This window comes from Arvicola amphibius, chromosome 2, assembly GCF_903992535.2.
Source record: "Arvicola amphibius chromosome 2, mArvAmp1.2, whole genome shotgun sequence".
In the NCBI taxonomy this organism is placed as follows: Eukaryota; Metazoa; Chordata; class Mammalia; order Rodentia; family Cricetidae; genus Arvicola; species Arvicola amphibius.
The window spans coordinates 87,310,769-87,331,587 of NC_052048.2; the positions used below are offsets into that span (position 1 = coordinate 87,310,769).

The 20,819-nt window shown below is 50.7% G+C and overlaps 1 protein-coding gene across 1 annotated transcript in view; it reads right to left on the reverse strand.

Annotated features, from left to right (window-relative positions):
- Nucleotides 1-20,819, reverse strand: part of Klhl29 (kelch like family member 29) — a 210,924-nt gene that overhangs the window by 13,499 nt on the left and 176,606 nt on the right. The window contains 2 exon segments of the mRNA XM_038320239.1: nt 385-587; nt 8,303-8,441. Coding sequence (XP_038176167.1) covers nt 385-587; nt 8,303-8,441 — 342 coding nt within the window.

Consider the following 20,819-nt stretch of genomic DNA (forward strand, 5'->3'; position numbering starts at 1 on the left):
AATCGGGTTCTGGGCTTGCAAGGGTTAGATCAGATGCACTGACTTGTCCAGGCATCTGTGTGGCCTGGGAACCACTATGTTAAAAGGAAATAGAGTGCATGGTTGATTCATTCAGGGTTTAGGGGCTAGGGCAGAGCAGTCAGGTTCCCTACCTGCATAGGCTGTCCACACATCCTAGTGGTCACAGGTTCTGGCAAGGCCACAGTGACCCACCCCTTCAGTGCATGCCATTCCATCAAGCCACCCACATGCTCAGGCGAAATCTAGGCATCCTGGCATGATCTGGGGACACACAGCCCTCCTTGCTCAATTCTTGCTGGCTGGAATTTTTCATGCATCTGCCCCATTTTCTCTACAGGATGTAAAGGCCCACTGGCAGCTTACCGAGAAAGGACACACAGACTTTGCAGAAGGTGTGAAATTGGAATTTGCTGGCCGCCTCGAGCAGAGTCTTGGCATTGGCTGAGTCGATGACCAGCGAACCGGTGTAGACGAATTCCAGCAGTGACTCCAGGACGTCAGCCTGTAGGTTTGAGAGCACCAGCTCCAGCTTCTCCCGGCTGCTCTGGCTGCCATCCTGTACTGACCTAAGGCACAGAGACCAGGGTGTCCTCACCTGCCACCCCTGCGGCCACCGCCGCTTCCTCACAGGGCCAGAGTTCCCTGTGCACCTCAGTCATGCCCTTCATCTTAGGACTCAAAGGACACAGCAATGATATACCTGAACCTAATGACCTGACACAGGATCTGAAAGAGAAGTCTGACCAGAGGCGCCCCAGAGAACAGAAAACCCTGCTTATCACTACTCGGCATGTCCATGCAAAAAAGATGCAAATCAAAAAGCATGAGCCGTGAATGGGACAAGGACCAGGACTAGCCCCAAAGGGAAACAATACGGTTTAGCCACCTGCTGGACCTGGTGTCTACACCACATGGTACCAGCATGCCCTGGCAAGCAGGACCTACTGCCTCCCAGGGCAAAATCTCTTCTGGCTGAGGCTCAATGGCTCCCGATTGGCTGCCATCCTAGTCAATCAGGAGGTGTCCTTTTGAGCATGTCTTGAAGACCCAGCGCCTTGGAAGGCTGCCCAGGAAGTCCCTCTGACCCCAACCTCTCCAAAAAAACATATTGTTTCCTTTTAGGCGTGGAAGGGAAGCCCTTCATGACATTGCTTTGAAACTGAAGACAAGACGAGATAGACGGACAGAATGGTTAGAGCTGGGAAGGGGAGAGGAAAACAACCAAGGACTTCCGCCACAGACAGCCAGCAGCCATGACCTGGGCCCTGGCCCGGGGCGGGGGTGCCCTCCTGCCACATGGAACACGGGGTCAGAGGTCAGAGTGGCCTGCGTGTAGAGTGTGCATCGGGCTTGTGAACTGGAGTGGGGAGCAGGGGAGGGACACAAATATATCAGTATGTTTATATCTGGTGTCTACAGAAATACAAGACCATTGCAAAGGCTCCTAAGGCCTGGCAGCCGCTCCCTATAGCTGGACCTGGAAGGAAACAGATACGATGAAGCGAGAGTAAACCGATACAGAAGTGAGGCCAGGAGAAAACAAAAAAGAAAAACAAAACCAAAAACACCCAGAGCGTTAAGTCAGGAGGCAGGTTTCTCAGAGACCATTGAATTGACCACCCCTGCTTGGCTACTTTCGCCACCCCAGCTTCCCTCACTGAGCCTGGCCTGGCTGGGGCTGTGGCAGGGCAGTGAGCTCTGTTGCCTACCTACTGACTTCTGCAAAAGCCAGGGGTCAAGACTCTTAAGACTGGTCCCTAGGGTGTACCATGGGCAGGCAGTAGAGGCATACCAATGCCTGGTAAGACAGCAGGTTGGCCAAAGAGGCCAGGGACAGCTGCTGGGTGAGTGGACAGAGCATCTGTTGGGAGCAAAGGGACCTGGGTACCCTGCTTTGCCACTGACAGATATCCTGAGCCTCTCCGGCCCTCAGCCTTCTATTCTGGAAAACAAGATGGAAGTAGGTGAGGCCTAAAGTTCTGCTGAGGCTTAGCATGACTTGGGCTAGAGAAAGCCCTTCCCAGGAGAATCTTCTACACAACTCTGCTTTCATTCTCAGCACCAAAATTTGAAAATTTAAGGTCTTCAGAGCCCTCAAACAACCTACAGTGTGCAGATTACTCTGGGCCCCTGAGGCTGAGCCAGAGTTTAGGGTTCCTTTTCAACAAATGACTCATGTGAATAGAGGGTCTAAGGCCTTGCATGGCTATGTCCTGAGCAAGCCTAGGAAGAGAGAAGACAAAGTATGGCCAAACAGAGCGTCCGGGCTGAGGTCCTTTAAGCCCACACATGCTTACTCAATGCTAAAGGGAATTCACACACCTGTTTTACTGTTGAGATGGAGTCCCAAGCTTAGATGCCTTTGTTAGGTGTAAAAATAGCTCTTACGTGCTCCCTAGAGACACCACAAATCCCGAGTATCCCAGGCCTCAGAGGCTATCTGGTCAACTTCTTGCTCCAGGTCTTTCCTGCCTCTGTGTCCATCCCTAATGACCTGGCCTTTCCTCTTGACTTCCTCAGGCTCTGTAGAAGTCATTCTGGGTCACAGTGTGCTGGGCTGATGGGTGTCAACATGGACGGCTAACCTTTTCTCAAGATCCCTTTCTCTGCTTCCACCAACGATTGCCATCTCAGGGTGTCCCCCAAGTCCTCAGAGAGAGGAGCTCCACCCAGGGAAGAGGTGAGGTAGGTCTTTGGGGTACAGAGGCAGACACACACGACCCTGGCTGACGCAGTGCCAGAACAAGAACTGTAAAGGGCTAGTGCGGCCACACTACTGGCAACAACCTGCTGCTTCTCAAGGCTGAGCCTGGGAGAGTGTGTGGGAGCTAGAGCTGCCTGCACCGTGAGACGCACCAGGAAGGAGAGGGAAAGTACGGGGGCTGAGGGGTGTGGCAACGAAGTTAAGTCCGAGAGGACCTTGGTCGTAGAATGCATGACCGGGCTGTCTCCATTGGGCAAATGATTGACAAGGGGGTGCCAGAGGCTCCTAGGACTAGAAAATGTAGCCCCTTCCACTTGGCTACACAGGTCTTTATTAGTAGCCTGGTATAAAGGTCTAGGGGGAAGCATGAGAGTTTGGATATCCCCTCCCCCCCCTTGGCACACAGGTGGGATTTACTGTGCCGTTCATATGTAGCTCAGAGAACTGCAGTGCCACCAAAGGCTGGCAGTGACTGTTTCCAATCATTAGATGATTGTAGGTTTCTACCTAGCGCTTCTTAGGTCTCTACACTCCAAGCAGAGGTCCCCTAGGGACACCTCACCTGATGGGTAAGTCCAATCGTGGCTACAATGCTGCATCCGTCACAGGTGTGAAGAATGCTCTGTCCTCTGTCCTAAGCTGGCTCTAGAGTGAGTGGCTGGCCCCTGAGGGTTCCTGGCACAATGGTACAAGGATGTACAGAACCACAGAAATTGACTATAGCAACACTGTTTGTGATTCTTATTCTTGTGGGGTTGGTGGCAGAAGTGTGGCGCCCTATCTGAGTTCCACACACTGTCTGAAGGCTCCAGCAGGAGACTAGAACTGCATGAAGTTACATTCTTCCAAGTGGGGATGCCTGGGAGAGTCTTGGTTCCTAGGTACAGTTGCTTTTCAGCAGGGCTGGATCTATAGCTATATCAGAGATGCCTATCATCAACCAGTCGAATGCTCTTAGCAGAGAACTCCTCCGGGCTAAGTTGCCACCTCCCTCATCTACCTGCATGGCCAGATGTTTGCACAATGCACACTGGAATTGGGCACTGTCTGGAAGTGGAGGGCGATGGCGAATGGCGGGTATAGGCAGGTGATGGGCACAGCTGTCACTCCGTCCTTCTGATGTGATCCCCCTGCCCCCGCCCAATGTCATCAGCTCCAGAGTACTGTATTCGTGTATACCCAAGTCCCACTGGGCCCTGTGGACTTTAGTGGGCCTTGGCCACTCTTTGAGAGGAGGTAAGGCAATGGATCTGGTCTCCATCATTCTGCTGACACCCAACAGCTGTCAGTCTCTCTTCTTGTTGCCTTGTTTTCAAGGCACACCTGCGTATTCTAGATGAGAAAGGGGACAGGCACCTGGGGAAAGAGGTACAGGGGGTGTATCTTCAATGGTGCATGAAAAGCCCCATGTCAGTTGGTGAGGTGGGTCGAGTCAGTATCCACTCTAGCTCCCCACATCGTGGCTGAAGATGAAAGGAGAAGCTCAGAGCTTAGCATCAGGCTTTGTGAAAAATCAGGTTAGGAAAAATTAGTGAATTCATTGTTTTCATTCAATGCGAAAGAGAATAGAATTCACATATCATACATAGTCCATGAGGCTTTGTTGTGAGGTGGGGCCTTCAGCTGCCATGCTTAGGTCTCTGTCCTCTTTGGTATGATGATAACAGGTTTTCTCAGGTGCTGGGCATTTTCTCCCACACCTTGACTTAGAGACATGCTGGGAAGTGCCAGTGATGGCAGGAGACACCACTGCTATCTTGTAAGAAAGATGGACATGTCCCCTCCGACAAAGCCTGTAGCCTAGCCAGACAACCATTAAGAGGAAGTGACTGGCCTTGATTACTGTCTCTAGGGCACTTATGCATCCCAAGAGATTCTCTGTGCCCAGAGGGTAAACAAAGGGACTTTGCCATGGGCCAAAGAAGAAAAGCCAGAGCAGACCATGCAGGCGAGGGGGTGGGATGTGGCGCCAGGCCTGGGAGTTCAATCATAAGGGCTACTGCTGGATTTCCTCCACGTATGTGAGCTGATGAGGGAAGAATGAACACCCCGATAATCATGTAAAGGCAGTGCCTCATTTTTTATCTCTGCTTTTCTCCTGAAGGCAGCACCACAGCCCTTTGTCCCTCCTCATTGTCCAAAGGTGGTGTCACCTCTGAACACCCTATGAAACTCGGCTGGGAGAGCAGGCCCGTGGGTTCTGTTTTGTCCTTGGCTTGCTGCTGGCCTCCTGTCCAAGGGCTCCTTGGCCTTCAGGTCTCATCTAGATGGCCCAGTCCCTTTGCAGGTTCGCACATAAGCATCTGTCTTAAAGCATATTTCTGCCCTTCTTGGCAGGCTTTGTGGCCAGTGTCCCCAACATCACATGCACACTGCACATACCCCTGCTTGCACACGGTGTCAGCTCTAAGGCTTTCCTTTTCTCCCTCACAGGCTCTGCCTATAAACAGAAAGCATGGTTTGCTTTTCTAGGTTAGAGAATGGATGGTAAGAGGGGTTTCTGTCAGACAATCTCTCTATGTCAGTTAAATGCCTGAGGCTTCAAGATCCTCATCTGTAGAATGGGGAGTCTAAGCATATAAGCGCCTCAAGCTAACATAGCTGGAAAAATTCTTGTCACCAGGTGGCAATCTTGTCCAAAAAGGACATGGTGAAGGATGCCTTAAAGGAGCTAGCTCATTAATGGAAGCATGTGAGGAAAGAGCCTGGGCAAGGTAGGCCCCTGGGACTGACAGGCAGCTGAGGTGGAAGGGACTTGACTGCTGTCTGGGAGACCAAACTGGGCAGGCCCAGCTTTTCTGCTCAGTCTTACAGTGATACCCTGTGTGGGGTGTGTGTGCTCGTGTCTGTCTGTCCAGGCTTAATGCAAAGCTTATGACCTGACTCCTCTCAGCCTGTTTTATGCTTCCCTTCTCTGATCTATGTACTATCTATCATTGAGGACCTTGGATAGGCTTTGGCCAATGCTGAAGACTTTGGGTGGGGTTCTGCCTGTTTGCAGAGAAGAATGAGATTTCCTATATGTCCCTCCCATGGAAAGACAGTCACACTGAGAATGGGGATGGAGTAGTGGCCATGACCTAGGTTAGTGGGGGAAAGGAACCCTGCTTGAGTTTCCAAGTCTGGGGTGCTGGTATAGCAAGGTTGCGGGGGTATCCCTGTTTTGACAGAGCTCAGCCAGGGCAGGTTAATATTGACCCATAAAAGTTCTGAGACACAGATTGTCCCTACTTCCTCGTCTCATAAGAAAAGGAGCCCCTGATCCACTTTATCCTGGCCGTTCCAACCACTGTATGTTAAGGGTTGAGGGTCACGGATGTGATGGGGACTGGGACAAAACGGTGACGGCATGGCCCCTGACCATAAAGCATGTGGGGGCCACGTGGCTCACAAAGATAACATCTTCTTGTGGAGACCTTGCCCCCTTCTTTCATAAGCTTCTGTTTGCAGCCATCAGCATGACTGGCAACATATACCGTGTGGCCAGGACAGAGAAAGGAAATTCAAAATGAAACAAACAAACACTGCTCTGGTTTCTCGTTACTCCATGCATGCTGAAGGCCCCAGACCTCAACCATGACTCAGTCAGATTCATCAGCCTGCCTGCCAACCACGTGGGTGCCCTTTAGGCCCTGAGAGCCCGGCCTGTCCTGTGCTCTCCTGGCCATCTTCCCCAGCTCACCGCAACACTGGCCTCTATCTGCTCTCTTCCCTTTTATGGCCTGAACACCTTTTTCTCTCGTGTCTTGGCATTCAAACTTGAAAGCCTTGCCAGGCTGGTCCTGTCCATCCACTGGCTGTCACCTTCAACGTCATTTGACGAACTTTTGGTTTACAGCTGATAGAACCTGAGGGCGAGGGTGTGGCTGGCCGGACCAGAGTCACAGGCTGAGTGTCAGAGTCAAGTGTAGGACCCAGGTCTCCGGACTCCTAAGGATGCTCTTTCTCCCAGGAACTGCTTGGATGGAGCGTCCACCCTTTCCCATCAGAGCTACTGAGGTAGTTAGGCATCCTCTCCTCACCTCACAGCAAGCCCAGGGGGTCAGTGGGAAGGCAGGGCCTGCTCACATCTGCTTCTAGGGAGGCCACCTGTTCATATCTGCTTTTGTCACTTTCCTTGTCTGGACGGGTCTTCTTCCTCCTCTGTCTGTCCAAGAAGGTCTCACCTACTGGGGTCCTCTTTCCTATTGTAGGGTGAAGTTTGGCTTTGATGTGTTTTTAAAGGCACTAAAAGGCTTCCTTCCCCCACATGGTTCTAGTCCAGGGCTGGGTCACTGCTCTACTTTAACCTCATATTCTGGAGCCCATTTGGATCAGGGACCAAGGTCCCAGATTATTTAGCTATGTTCCTGCCACTGCCTCGCAGAACTTCCTATAAAAAGAGCTTCTGGGCTGAAGAAATCTCTGGACATGCCTCTTCCCCCAGACTTGTGCCTCTAATCCTTGCCCTCAGACACAGGGAACCTAAGCACAGGGGGCAGGAGACGGAGTTGTCCAGGAAATGGGAAGTCACAGAGCCTGCCCCTCCTGTGTGGCACAGGGCCAGTGAGGCTGAGTGGAACCTCACACCCGGCGGCCTGGCGCTACGCCAAAGGACACAAGGGACAGGAAAGGAGATGCCATCCTGAAACAAAACACAGTCGCTCTGGGGTTAGTTGGCAAGTCCAAACAGCATTGGGAAGCAAGCAGAGGTCCTGTCCTCCCACTCTGAGCTCTGTCCAGGCTCAGCGTCCGCCCCGGAGAGGCTGCAAGGCAAAATGAGCAGCGGCATTAATCTGCTGATGGGTGAGAGAAATGTGAGCGTTACCCTGGGCTGGCCCCTCGGCTGCTCTCCCTCACTAAGGAGTTGGGAGGTGGCCCTGACATCTTTGCAAGGGTATGAAACAGCAAAAAACCAAAACAAAACAAAACAAAAAAAACATTTTTTTTCTAAATCAACAAAATGGAAAACCAAAGATACTCAGGCACCATTCACATGGATCCAGGTAGAAATGAGAAATGGCCGAATGGGGCCAGGGTGGGCTGAGGCTGAAGGTTGAGAGACCGTGTTTAGGACACACCTGGTCTGCACTTAGTGCCCAGGGTTCAAGCACGAGGCTTGGTGTACATGCTCTTCTCCCTGACTCAGGCTGGGGAAGAGCAGTCCCTGGGGTGCCTGGTGTTCCTCAGTGGGGATGGCCGGCTCCATACGCTTTCCTGGCATTAGGTTCACCATCAACAATGGTGATGATGGATCTGGGGACCCTGAGGGATGGAGCAGTGTGTAATGATCCCTTCAAATGGAGTCTAGTGTTCTCTTAGTCTCAGGAAGGGCTTTTGCTCTGCTAAGAACATAGGACTTGGGGATGTGTGTGGCCAACTGTGGGCTAGCTCGTGGTGGCCATTGAGGCAGTGTGTGGGAGTGTGTGTGTGTGTGTGTGTGTGTGTGTGTGGGCGGGCACTGGGGAGGGGAGGAGAAATGGCTACTGGCTCTGTGACAGGGAGTCACGCTTCAGGAACCTGCAAGAGAGGGGAGAGAAGCGACACAAAGCGTCCTACGAAGGAACAGACCCGACCACAGCTGGAAGGAAGGCAAACCTTTGAATCAGGTCCTTGAAATACAAGCTGCAGGAAGCTAGAACATTTTGGTGGACTTCAAACTCTCTGCCTTCAACAACAATTTTCAGGTCTGTAAACGCTTTCGCTCTGCGCTGCTGGTTCAATTCCTTCAACATGTCTGCAGAATAAGAGAAGACAGACAGGGCCAGGTTCCCATTAAGAGGTTTTGATTTTTTATTTTCAGTTAATTTTTTTTCAAAGAAGTAGAGAAATAGGAAATACTTGATATTGTTTCTTGGCAAGGCTGGCTGAGCACTGACAGTCAAAAGAGGCCACAAACAATGCGTAAACAAGCAGCCACTGGGAGGGGCTACATAACCAAGGGAGTAACAACTTAAAAAAAGCAAAAAACAAAACAAAACAACCCAAATATGATTAAAAAAACCAAACCCAGATATTGAAAGAAGTAGAGTGGGGAAAGATTCCCGTACTGACAATTGGAAACAGAAAATACATTACCACAAACAGCTCAAAAAAAAAAAAATCTATCCTAGAACCATGGAATAAGGTCTCCAAATGCCAATGGTGCCAATGTAGCAAGTAAAGCATGGCATTGTGATGTAAGATGGGCTGGGCATGGCTCAGAGGAACAGAACCCCACAAACCCTGTGAAAATGGCACCCCTTCTGTTAGACACTCAAGCCATGGTGTGGAACAAGTCTCCTGGGAAGGGCAGCGGAGAACAGAAGGGCCCAGCGAGGGCTTGGCAGGTACCTCCTTCCATCTCACACTTTTGGGGCCTTCTGGAGTAAGCAAGCAAGCAAGGGATGGGGTTGGGGGGGGTGGGTGTTTCCCTGCATCTGTCCCATGTTCTGGGCTCGTCTTTCTGGATGCCCAGCCTTGCCTGTGCACTTGGCAATGGGAAGCTGCTTTGCAGCCCCTGCAGGCCCAAGGAATTGTCTTGGGATGGAAGAGGGGTATTTCCTACCCCAGTGGGTACATACCTACCTTTGCCTGGAGTCTTGGCCACCTGGGCAGGCACAGACAGAACCCAGGCCTGTGGGCTCCAGACCTATGGATGCCAACATTTTCTTCCAGACCCACCCCAAGGGCAAGAGGGAGGAGGAGAGAAGAGCCTGCCATCAGCCCATTTAATTAAGGCGTACTTTCCCCTTTGTTGACGTTAGGGCTCTGGGGGTAACATCATTTCTCATTATCCCTACAACATCTTGCTGCATCTGGGACCCCTCTTCTTTTTGGCATGTAGTAGCTGGATATCGGAGGCCTAGGCCTTTGTGTCAGGGTGACTTAGACTGTCATCAGACAGGAATGACAGGAATGTCCCCTTACTATCCCTATCCCTCCAAGCTTTTCATATCTATGTTGAGCGAAGTTGACTTTCTAGAATGACCCTCTGGTGTCCCCTACTTCAAGCCTGAACATAGGGTCAGTACCAGTTGAACGCCGAGATTCCCCTAACCCGTAGTTCCTATTCTGGGTTAGTCACAGGGTAGTTAGGTGTCCCTGGGTGAGTTACTCCAGTCTGTCTGTGGCAGGTCCTCTATTTCTCTTTGAGCCTCTGTATTCGTATCTTTCAACAGGATCTGAAGCTCCTACTTGTATCTGCAGAGACCAGCGGGGTCACATGATCTAGTCCAGCTCAGGGATGGGAATAGGGTGAGTGGGCCTTGACAGTCGGGCAGGCCTCCCTTCACAAGAATACCCTGGGCTTGGGCTCTGCTGAAGACTGAAGATGTGGGGGCTGAGGTGGTGAGAATATCCCCTGAGCCACAGACCATGAAGTCCTGGACTCCTAACCACCCGGTAGGGTGAGCTGGAACTATGGGAGAATGCTTGCAGGTGCGTTCGCCGAAAACTCTGGCTGGGCTCTCCACCTTCAGCAGGGCCCTGAGACAAGGCTGGAGGGTGTGGGCTGTGTGGGTGGGTATGGGTGAGTGGAAAGCCAGGCAGCAACGGGAGCCACAGTTGGCAGGTGAGACTATATCCTGAGAACCACCCCAAGGAGCTCTGGGGCCCGAAAGTACTACAGGGGGGTGTATGTAGGGAAGTGGAGAGGCTAGTCTTGTTCCCCAGTGATCTGATAGCCAGACTGGATGAGAGTGACTTAGGAAACCCAATGGGAGGCAGGAAGACAACCTATATCCAGAGGTCTTGATTTTGGAGCCAGACCTGAGGGGAACCTGAAGTCTGCCTTCAGACAGTCTTGGAAAGGTAAAATAATGGGTTCCCAGCAGCCCTGCTTGTTGAAAGTTAATGAGGTAGCATATGGTCAGAACCTACTGTGCCCAGTGTCACTGAAGTAGATTCCAATACTGTTGATGGAGTAAGATGAAGAGGCCTGATGGAGACTGAAGGGTAGAGAAAGCATGTAGGCCTCGGCCGCTATGGGGCAGGAGGGGGCAAAGGGACGCCTGGGAAGGGACCGGAGGAAGAGTTTGGTTTGGGGTAAGCCTGTAGAGAAAGAGAGGGTAAGGCATGGGAAGTGGCGAGAGACCTGGGCTGGAGACGAGCCTGTGGGGCTCAGAGAGGACCTGTGGGACCGGGCAGGGCACATGTAAATGGTGATGCTTGGGTTCTTACAGAGCCTGCAGCTGGGTGAGCCTGGCGGATTATGTCACTTATGAGCGAAGAGAGAGGTGGGGGAGAATTTTAGGTGAGGATTCCAAATCTTAAAACTTGAAAATATTTTTTAAAATTTAAAAGTATGTGTTTGTGTGTGTATATGTGTGTGTGTTCGTGTATGTGTGTGTCTCTCTCTGTGTGTGTGTGTGTGTGTGTGTGTGTCTCCCTACATGCATGCAGGTACCTGCAGAGACCAGAAGAGGGCATCAGATCCCCAGCAGCTGGCGTTACATGCAGTTGTGAGCCACCTGCCATGGTGCTGCCAACTGAAAGAGCAGCAGGTATTCTCAACCAACCAACCATCTCGTTAGCTCCTGGGTCCTAGTTCTTATTCTGGATTTGTCACGGGCAGTGGGCCCTGGTGAGGTACCTGTACCTGCAGGGCCTCCAGTTCCTGTAGGACAAAGTAGTTCTGTGGCTCCCTGGTCACCATACTGTTTGGAAAACAGATCCAATCCCTGTGTGCTTGTAAAGTTAGCTCATGCTGGAGCCAGGCCAACATCCCACTCCTGAATCTACCGTGTTCTGATGTTTCAAAGGCTTTCTGTACAGGTCAAGGTTCTGGCAAAGACTCTAGCCACATCCCTAGTCCCAGTAGCAACACTGGCTGCACCAGAAATGCCAAGCCCGGGTCCAGATCTAGCAGGTGTCTGGGATTCAGGCGTCACCTCCCTCTCCACACATGCTTGTTTTTGTGCTCCGCGGCTTTACCTCTGCAGAAATCCGATTTAATGGTTGGGGACGATTATTCACTTCCAGAAGAATTTTTCAATTTATGAAAGAGCTCACCAGGGGATTCCTTTTCACAGCAGGCCCAGTGCCTTCCAAGTATTGATCAGTTGGAATGTGCTCGCCACTGCCTGCAGCGTGCTGGCGGGGAGGGTGGGCATCACAGTCTGTCCCTGTCAGGAGCACACCCTGAATCCACAGGAGCAAGGCAGTGGCTACTGGATGGGTGAGAGCTGCTTGACTTCTTCACCCTTGTCTCAGAGCTGAACAACCCTCCTGAATTTTTGAGGTGTCTCTTGGAAACAGTTTAAAGAGCTGGGCCCAGTATGGGAAGGGCTGCAGGATTTGGGTGGAACTTGGATCAAAGGCTGGGTTTTCAGGGCCCCCAAAAGTACCTTGCACCTGTAGGATTCAGGGTGGGCCAAAAACCCTTGGGCTCACCCCAGGCAAAGACTTGGTGGTACCACATTAGTGAGGGGCTGATAGTCTGAGCCCACATGGGGGGCATAGCTTTGGCTTCCATTCCTGCTGGCTGGCATTTGGGGACATTTCCCTGTCTTCTTGGGCATGCTTACAGGATTGGCTGTCCTGTACCTTGCTCCCCCGACCCCAGCAGGGGTTCTTCTCCCACTGAGACCACCTGGCAGAAAGCACGTGACTAGAGAGTACTTCGCAGCCAGCCTCCTTCCAAGCCACCTCTATACTGCAGCTCACATGACATGCAGCCACAGGCCTCTGGTTAAATGGCGCCATCAAAGGTGAGCAGAGGAAGTTAGTCTTGAGCCCCAGCTTCACCTCCAGTTGCCTTTACTTTCTAGGGAAGCCCCCCTCCATATGCCCAGGGCAGCACTTGGCTTCCAAATGTGTTCCCCACTGCCCAAGTCCTCCTCCCTCATTCTTCATCTGTCTAATGACCATTGGTTTTCCATGCCGGTCCTGATATCATCTGGTCCCAGGCCTCCTTGCCTCTTCTTACAGCTTTCGCCCTCTGCCTTTCCACACACGCTTTCCCAACATCCTGCACTGCCTTCTTTACAGCACACTATGCCTTGTAATTATTTATTTACACGTTTGCCTCCTGCGCCAGACTGCATTATATCTCTGTCTGTCTGTCTGTCTATCTATCTATCTATCTATCTATCTATCTATCTATCTTTTTTTTAACCTATAACACTAAGTTCAGGGCCTGATATGTGTGCAATTCACACAGTAAGTTGCAAAAAATTCTCTACTATCAATTGGCAGAGGTAATTTTCTATCCTTTGGATCATGGTTGGCCTTATGATTTGCTTTGAACCATAGAATTAAGTAGAAAGGACCTTTACATGGGTGTTAACCACAACCTCAAGGGGATCTGCTTGCTTTTGCCACCTTTGGAGATCCCTGACATCACCTCACATGAACAAACTGTTCATGCTGTTGAATGTGAACATGAACGGATACCTTGTTGGAGGGTGAGCGATGGCTCGGAGCAGAGACGAGACATGCCGGAGTAGCATGTCCACCAGCCAGCCTGTGCCATGGCAGCCTGACATAACCCTCAAATCGCCTAGCCACAACCATGATCTAGATAAGTGAGTTTCACTTTAAGCCAGTGTGTTTGAGAATTGCTGGTTAGCTGGCAGGAGCCACTTAATCTCAGAAGGCAGGAATACATGATGGACTCATGAGCTCAGAACTTGCCTGTGTCAGTTTTCCTTGTTAGTTTGGTGTGAGGTTAATTAAAGCTAATGTGTGGACATTCCACTGTGCCCATCTCTGATATGTACGGTTTAGTAGAACATGTACACTGTTTTACAACTAATTTCTACAAGCCCTTTCCAAATTGAAACTGTATATCCACGAAACCACCACCTCCCTTAGCTGTGTTCTCTCTGGCCACCATTCATTTTACTTTCTGTCTCTGTGACTGACTTCCCTGGAGATGTCCTCTAAGTGAAACTGTACACATTTGTCCCCCCTCCCCCCCTGGAATTGGTTTCTTTTACTTGAGTGCCTTCAAGGTTTGTCTACATTGTTTGGTGTGTCAGAATTTCCTCCTGACTTACATCCTATGGCAAGTAGATACCATTTTAAAATCCATCCATTTCCAGCTGTTGGGACTGATGTTGCGCCGAGGCTAACTCTCCACACAGTTATGGGTTTCTCTAGCCACCCTAGTCTTTGACTCCATTAGAATTGTTTGGGATGAAACAACCCCAGCTTCACAGGGCACGAGACAGACCTGGGGGTATAAAGGGGGGTCTGCCTGGAGCTGTGTGCTTGTTTAGAGGAGCATGAGACCACAGACAGAACCGGGACTAGAGATGATACTGCAGCCAAACTTCTGCATATTTTTTTAACCAAAGACACAAGTTATTTGTCAGAGACTAATGGGCTCGATCTAGCTGGTCTAGAAGGCCTGTCTGAGGTGGTAATAAAGAGAAAGGGGTGTCAAACAGTAAAAGGCAAAGAATTCCAGTGGCTTTGCAGCAGAGAAGTCCATTAAATCAGAGCCCCGAGAAAGGTTGTGCAGCTGAATAATTTTTTTTCAGTGCTCAAGCAGGAACCCAGCTAGGTGATAAATGCTCCTGGTCCCATTGGTATTGATGACACATACATGATAAAGGACCCGAAAACATTATACACTCAGAGTAGTTGGGAAATACACCGAGAAAGCCCAGTGAAGACTGTATCATGCATGTCCAGAGGGTAATTCATCTGGGAGCACGGAAGCTGGATGTGAGCTGACACCATGGGGACAAATGGGAGCTTTGCACAAACAGCCTCCTCAGAGGATGCTTCGTATAGCCATGCCATCCGGGAGGTACTTGGAGCCAGCTCTCCTTACAGTGGCTTTGAAGTCTTCACAAAGTGAGCAGAAGCACCCCTCATCCTCTTCTGGACTGGTGCTCTAGCCCAAGGCCCAGGGAGCGCCCAGGATTTGACAGTTTGTGCCTGCGGGGAACATGACTAGAAAAGCTTGATGTCATCACTGAGTTACCACAGACAGTTACCATAAAGGCTCCCCGCTTCTGGGGGAGGTCCTTGCTGTTAAACTCCTTTCTGGGACTTGCAGAGCCTTCCAGGGTCTGCTCTTTTCTTTACAGCTTCGTCATCTCTCTGTGTTGATGCCCTGTGCTTCCTGCTCTTTTGACCAAGTCATCTCTTATACACAGGGTCTACAAATCCCTTAAGCCTCAGCTTTATGCAGCGTCCTCTAAGGATTCTCACAGAGCTGCCCTCTTCTGTGGTCCTGAGAGACTCTGCTGGTGCCTCAGGATCAGATAAAGCTCTTTGCTTGCCTTATTCTAGAGGACTCTGTTGTCTACCTGTCTCCTCTCCAGGCAGCAGTTTGAATGGCTTGTCTCTGTGGCCCTGGAGTACATGGCATCATGTTGTGTGGGTGTGCAAACACTCCCCCACCCCTCCATACACTAAAAAAAAAACCCTTCATTTGTGATCAGAATTCTAGTGGGCTACAGAACCCACAGGAGGTGTGGGAAGTGGTCAAGAATGTCCTTAAACACAATTCAACTAAACTAGTCAAAGGACCCAGCTGTGTAGAAGTAGATGGACCCACTGTAGAAGTCAAGCCCCCTATAAGCCTAGGAGATAGCAGTGCCAATAACAACAGTGGTAAACGTGCCCACAACTTGAAGGATGAGGTCTCATTGCTAAAGTGCACCCACTCATGATTTAGATATTTGGGAAGAGATTGAATAATTCTGCTCGGCTCTAGTTGTTTAGAAGACTCTTAAATGACCTTTGTAGGAAGGACCAACTAACTCCGCGACATTGAGCAGCAGCTGAGCCTGTGACCTTTGACACACACTGGCTAGAAAGATGTGGTCCTTTGAATGTTCCAGGTTCTAGCCACCCAGATGGTAAGGTTCACCCAAAACTAGATGCATGAGTCAACAGACCATGCCTAGGGGCATCATTTGGGAAGGAATTAGGGGAAGGCAAGGGTACAGTGTCATATACTCAAATCAAAAGCTTTGTAGAGGGGATCTAATCATCACGGTGTACAAGATACGGCAGTAGGAGTGGGGGAGTAGACTGATCACATTTCATCTTCACACAGGAAGCGGACCACAAAAAAGAGACAACAGGAAGTGTGGCCAGGCTATAAAACCTCAAAGAGCACCTCCAGTGACGTACTTTCACTAGGAAATCTGCCTCCTGAAGTTTCCATACTATTCCCAAACAGCACCACCAACTGGGGACTATGTGTTCAAATGTGAGCCTACGGGAGACATTTCTCATGCAAACCAAACCACCACAAATGTCACGGCCCAGATCCAGCCCAAGAAAACCAGCCAGAAGGTAGTTTCCACTGCAGGGTGGTAAGGTAACGCTTGGCTAAGCAAGGAAGTCTACTGGGCAACGCCTGAGGCTGCAACCTCAGGAAGTGCCTGGCTAGCTTAACATTAGTAGCCGTTAGACCTTCTAGCCTTCATTGAAGATTCTTCCTCTCTTTCTCTCTTGATTTTTTTTGAGATAGGGTTTCTCTGAGTATCCTTGGCTGTCCTACAATTTACTCTGTAGACCAGGCTGGCCTTGACCTCAGAGATCTGCCTACCTTTGTCTATGTGTATTAAAGGTGTGTGCCACCACCTGGCTAAAGATGCTTTCATTTGGCTCCTTTTTCCAGAGGGTGGGTGGGAGCTGAGAAACTGGCACTCTGAGATGAGAGCAGAACGTCCTGAAGGCTCCACGTGGAGAGACAGCTGGAGAAGACCAGAGCTTGGGAGAAGTCCAGAGCTTGGGAGAAGTTGGGCGAGAAATGAGGTCAAGAATAGGGGTGTGAGAGTCCACGAAGGAGAGGCAGGACTCTGGGGTGACATCCTGGAGTGTGCAGTCCGAAGTGCAATGAACTGACAGATGAACTACATCAGGACCTTGGGGGGCTATGGGGTGACTGGAAGCCAGCATGTGGGCTGTGAAAGGGGCTGGTGGCAACCAATAGACGTTTAGGAAGAAAGGCGTTCCTATTATCCTTGCATGATCTAAGAATATAGCTTGGTAGCAAAGGAGTGTGGTGTCTCGAAGGACGTAGGTTGTAATGACAAGGAGAGGAGGAGGCTCAGACATGGTCCCAGGGACTAAGTTGTGGGGGTGAGGACCTCATTTTTGTGTTCTCATAAATGCTCTTGACTTTATGAAACTTTTTGGCCTACAGTGTGTCTATCAGAGGTTCTGTTTCTTTCCCATGGTGGGGGACTGGGCTTTGGGGAGGTAGGGGAAATTCTTCACTGGAGGGACTGGAGTTAAGAAGTCATGATAGTTATTTGGGGTCAGCAGAAAGCCAAGTTCAGAACCTTGGAGAGTTACAAATCACCCTCCCACCCCACCCCCCATAGTTCAGGTAGGTTGATGTGGTTAGGGAGGAGCTTGAAACAACCTAAGGCACCCAGGGCTGTGGATGAGATTGGGGAACTGATATCTCCTTCAGGGAGTGACACCCTGAGTTCTAGGAACTTGGAGTGGGACACATACCCACTGGTGTGTTCATGAAACACGTCTCCTTTGTGTTGGGTACTGGTGCGTGACAGGAACACATGAAATAACATATATGCAGTTTGGGGGCAGTACAAGGTTTACTGGGAGACACACTGATATAACCATGCCAACAGGGACAAGTGCTGAGTAGAGGAACAAACACCTGGTTCTGCCTGGAAGACCCAGGAGGCACTAAAGCGAGGGTGGGGGTGGGGGAGGTGGGAGTGGGAATGGAGTGGGGCAGAATGCTTGTCTAAGAAAGACTCAGAGAGAGTGCTCCATGGGTCTGGAGTGCAAGTTGAGAAGACTCCAAGGTTCGAAAGGGTCCGTGCTATCCCATGAGACACCAACATCATTGGTGGCTTTTATGTGCAGATGACCTAGGGAAGGCTGGCCAGGAAGTGAAGGAGTAACTGCTGCCTATGTCACCTGTGGAGAGTTGAGTGTACGGGAGGCAGGCTGAAGATGTAGCCCAGCACTCTAGCCTCTGCCCAGAAAGCGGACAGCCCTGGTACACAGGATGGTGCCTTGCTCTGAACTGACTCACTGTAGAGATGTAGCCCAGAGCTCTGGCCTCTTCCCAGAATGCAGACAGCCCTGGTACACAGGATGGTGCCTTGCTCTGAACTGACTCACTATGGCTCGAGGTGCATTTGGGGGGGGCTGCTCTGGGCCAGGTCCTGGAGGAAAAGGAATCTACTTTCCATTATCAAAATGACTGGAGTCCCCCAAGGACTGGCCCTGTGGTCACTCTGGTTCCATGGCCTCCATTCTTGTCCTAGTCCCCAGCCCAGCTCCTGGGCTTCAGCCAATGCCTTCCCTCTGATGGATTCTGTGGCCAGCGTCCCAGGCTCCTGACTGCAGACATGCCAGTCATGAATGCTGTGTTCAACAGGATCTGTGGATGCTGGAAGAACACAGGTGTGCAAAGGGATGTGTACAGTCGCAGGGAATGGGAGGCTTCGGTTGGTCTTCAGAGTGGACCTTATTGCAGGTGGAAGGGAGGGGACTTTCTTAGCTGCCTACATGTGCAAAGGCTCAGGGCCGTGCAAGACCGTATTCCAAGCATGGACAACTGAGGAAGGAGCTGGTAAGAAATGAGGCTGGTGGGATAGGTTGATGCCACCAGGAAAGGCTAAATAGCTGTGCTAAGGAACCTATAAATCTTTACATTTTTAGATGTGTGCGTGCGTGCGTGTGTGTGTGTGTGTGTGTGTGTGTGTGTGTGTCCATATGTGAGTGAAGGTGCCCAGTGAGTCCAGAAGACCGTGTCAGATCTTCTGGAGCTGGAGGTTCAGGCGGTTGGAAACCAACCAACTTCTGGGTGCTGTGAACTGAACTTCGGTTCTCTGCAAGAGCAGCAAGAACTCTCGACCATGGAGCCACCCTGATAGCTTCAGAAACCCCAGAGCTGGAATTGAGAAAAGTTACATAGATGACCTTGGGCACAGATATTAGGGGGACTGGCAGCTGCCTGTCTGGAGAGATGGAGCATCTTCTGGTAACAGCTGCTGCCAGCAACATGAGCAAGCTGTGAGCGTGGGGGTGGGGAGCTGGTCTGGCCTCTGGAGGCCAAAGAAGGGGACTCTTGGGAAAGCCGTCGGAGGGTTTATATATAAATTTGGTATAGAGTGTGGCCCCAGGGTGTTGAAGAGACCCTGACTACTATCTCCTTTTCTGGTAAGTATAAACATGGAACACATTTTCTCAAAAGCACAGTGGGAGTTGGTACAGCCACCACATCCTCCAGTATAGCACAGCCCCTGCTTAGACAAGAAGGGCTTCAGACTTGGAGCTAAAAGCTGACCATTAGGCAACCCGTTTCCTCTGTCTGGGATATAGTGGCTAGCCATCAACCCTGGGGAGGGGAGTCCCGTGAGAGCCCAGCTTCCCTTTCATGACCCTGCGTTCCCAGAGAGGCTGGGCTCCTCCGTCATTTTTAAACACACCCATTCCCTCTCTCTAGCCTAAAGTTCCAGTTCCCTCACCTGCCTGTCTGCTGTCTGCGGGGAATTGAGAGGGGTGCGTGAAGGTCTCCAGGGGTCTGTACCCACTGCAGACCTCTAGAGTAGGTTGGAAATAGGAGAACAATGGCCTGGATGAGGAAATGGTGTCCTCACCTAAGCGACAAACAGTCTAACAGTCAGGGACCCAGCCTCAGAGTTTAAATTTGCAAGCTATGTCCTACAAAACTTCATTTTGATAGATACTTCTTGGATCTAGTTCCTCAAACATCTGGTTGGTTGGGTTTCGGAAAGCCAGTCACCCATTCCAGCAGCAGGACAGCTGTCAAGATGGCTCAGGGGTGCGGTGGGGGCAGGCAAAAGGCAAAGGGAAATCCGTCCATGGGTCTCTTCCATCTGCTTCAGTACGAGTCATTATTTCCAAAGCATTCTGACAGTCACTATCCCAGCAGACAAATCAATAGTTTTAAAGGATTTGCAAGAATTAATGAACCAGAGCTGGGAGTACAATCAGTTCAAGGACCCGAGTAAACAGGGAAATGAAACAGAAACCCTGAATGCCAGGGGCTAATGGCCACTCCAGATGCTATGGAGGGAAAATTCATGCAGCCCCGCCAGCTGTGGGATGAGGGGGTAGGAGAGCAGAGTGTGGGTGCACTTGTGTGGGGCTGAGGCCCAAGGACCCTTTCCTGCCCACCTGTGTCCTCCAGTCTCCTCGGAGACTGTCTATCCCTGGTTCTCCATCCGTGTCCTCTTCTCTTGCTCTGAATAGGTAAGATCTGGGAACCATGTATACCTCCTGCCCTTTCAGGAGATGGAAGCCTGGGGTCTTTTCTAGTTGTTAACAAAGCTAATGGTCTTTTATATCATGTAAGTCATGTCTGCTGTCATTCTAGGGAAATCAGGAGATCCTAAAAAGCACAAAGGTGTGCCTCCAGTGATTCAGGCCCTGTACAGAGTGGAGGTCAGGCATGCCAGCCAAGGGGACAGCACAGGCAGGGGAGGGGGCTGTACCAACACTCCCATCGTTGGTTGTGCCTCTTTCCCAGTGCTATGTCAATCCTTCCTCTATCTAATTCTGTCTTTTGGGCAAGCGTTGGTGGGTGGAAATGCTGATTTATTTTTCACTATGTATCTGAAGTCATTGGTTCCCCAAAGCCAGTCTAGACACAGCCACAGATGCTGTGCTCCAGGTGACAACTTATTGTTGGAGACCCCAAGCACAAACAGGGAGGTCTGTTTGGGTAGACAGCCTGTGCTCTCCGGCTGCCTGGATCAATTTCCCTAGCCTGGTACTGTTTCCTGTTATTTCAGCTAAGTACTAGATTTAATCATGGTTCTTTTCGTCGAGGTCATTTTCCTGTGGGTCTCTAGCTTGGCAATCAGCTTTTCCTAGGAGGTGGACTTATCAAACTCTATACTAAATTCACAGACCCAACTTTTACAAATTCGTGGGGATATAGTCACATAATAGTTGCGGTCCTGTGTCGGTGGGCCCAGGCTTGTACGCATGCCCATGAGCATGACTCTGGGGGCCCCTGCTTAGGGTGGGCTAGAGGCCACTGTGTCTTGGTTAGTTAGAGGTAGGAAGAGTGGGCACATAGTAGAGAGCACCAGCCCTGCTCAGATCTAGATACTGAAAGATGAGCCAGGCTGTATTCAGTCACAGGTTCGTGTCTATAGAACATTGCTGTGAGCTGGTGTGTGTGTGTGTGTGTGTGTGTGTGTGTGTGTGT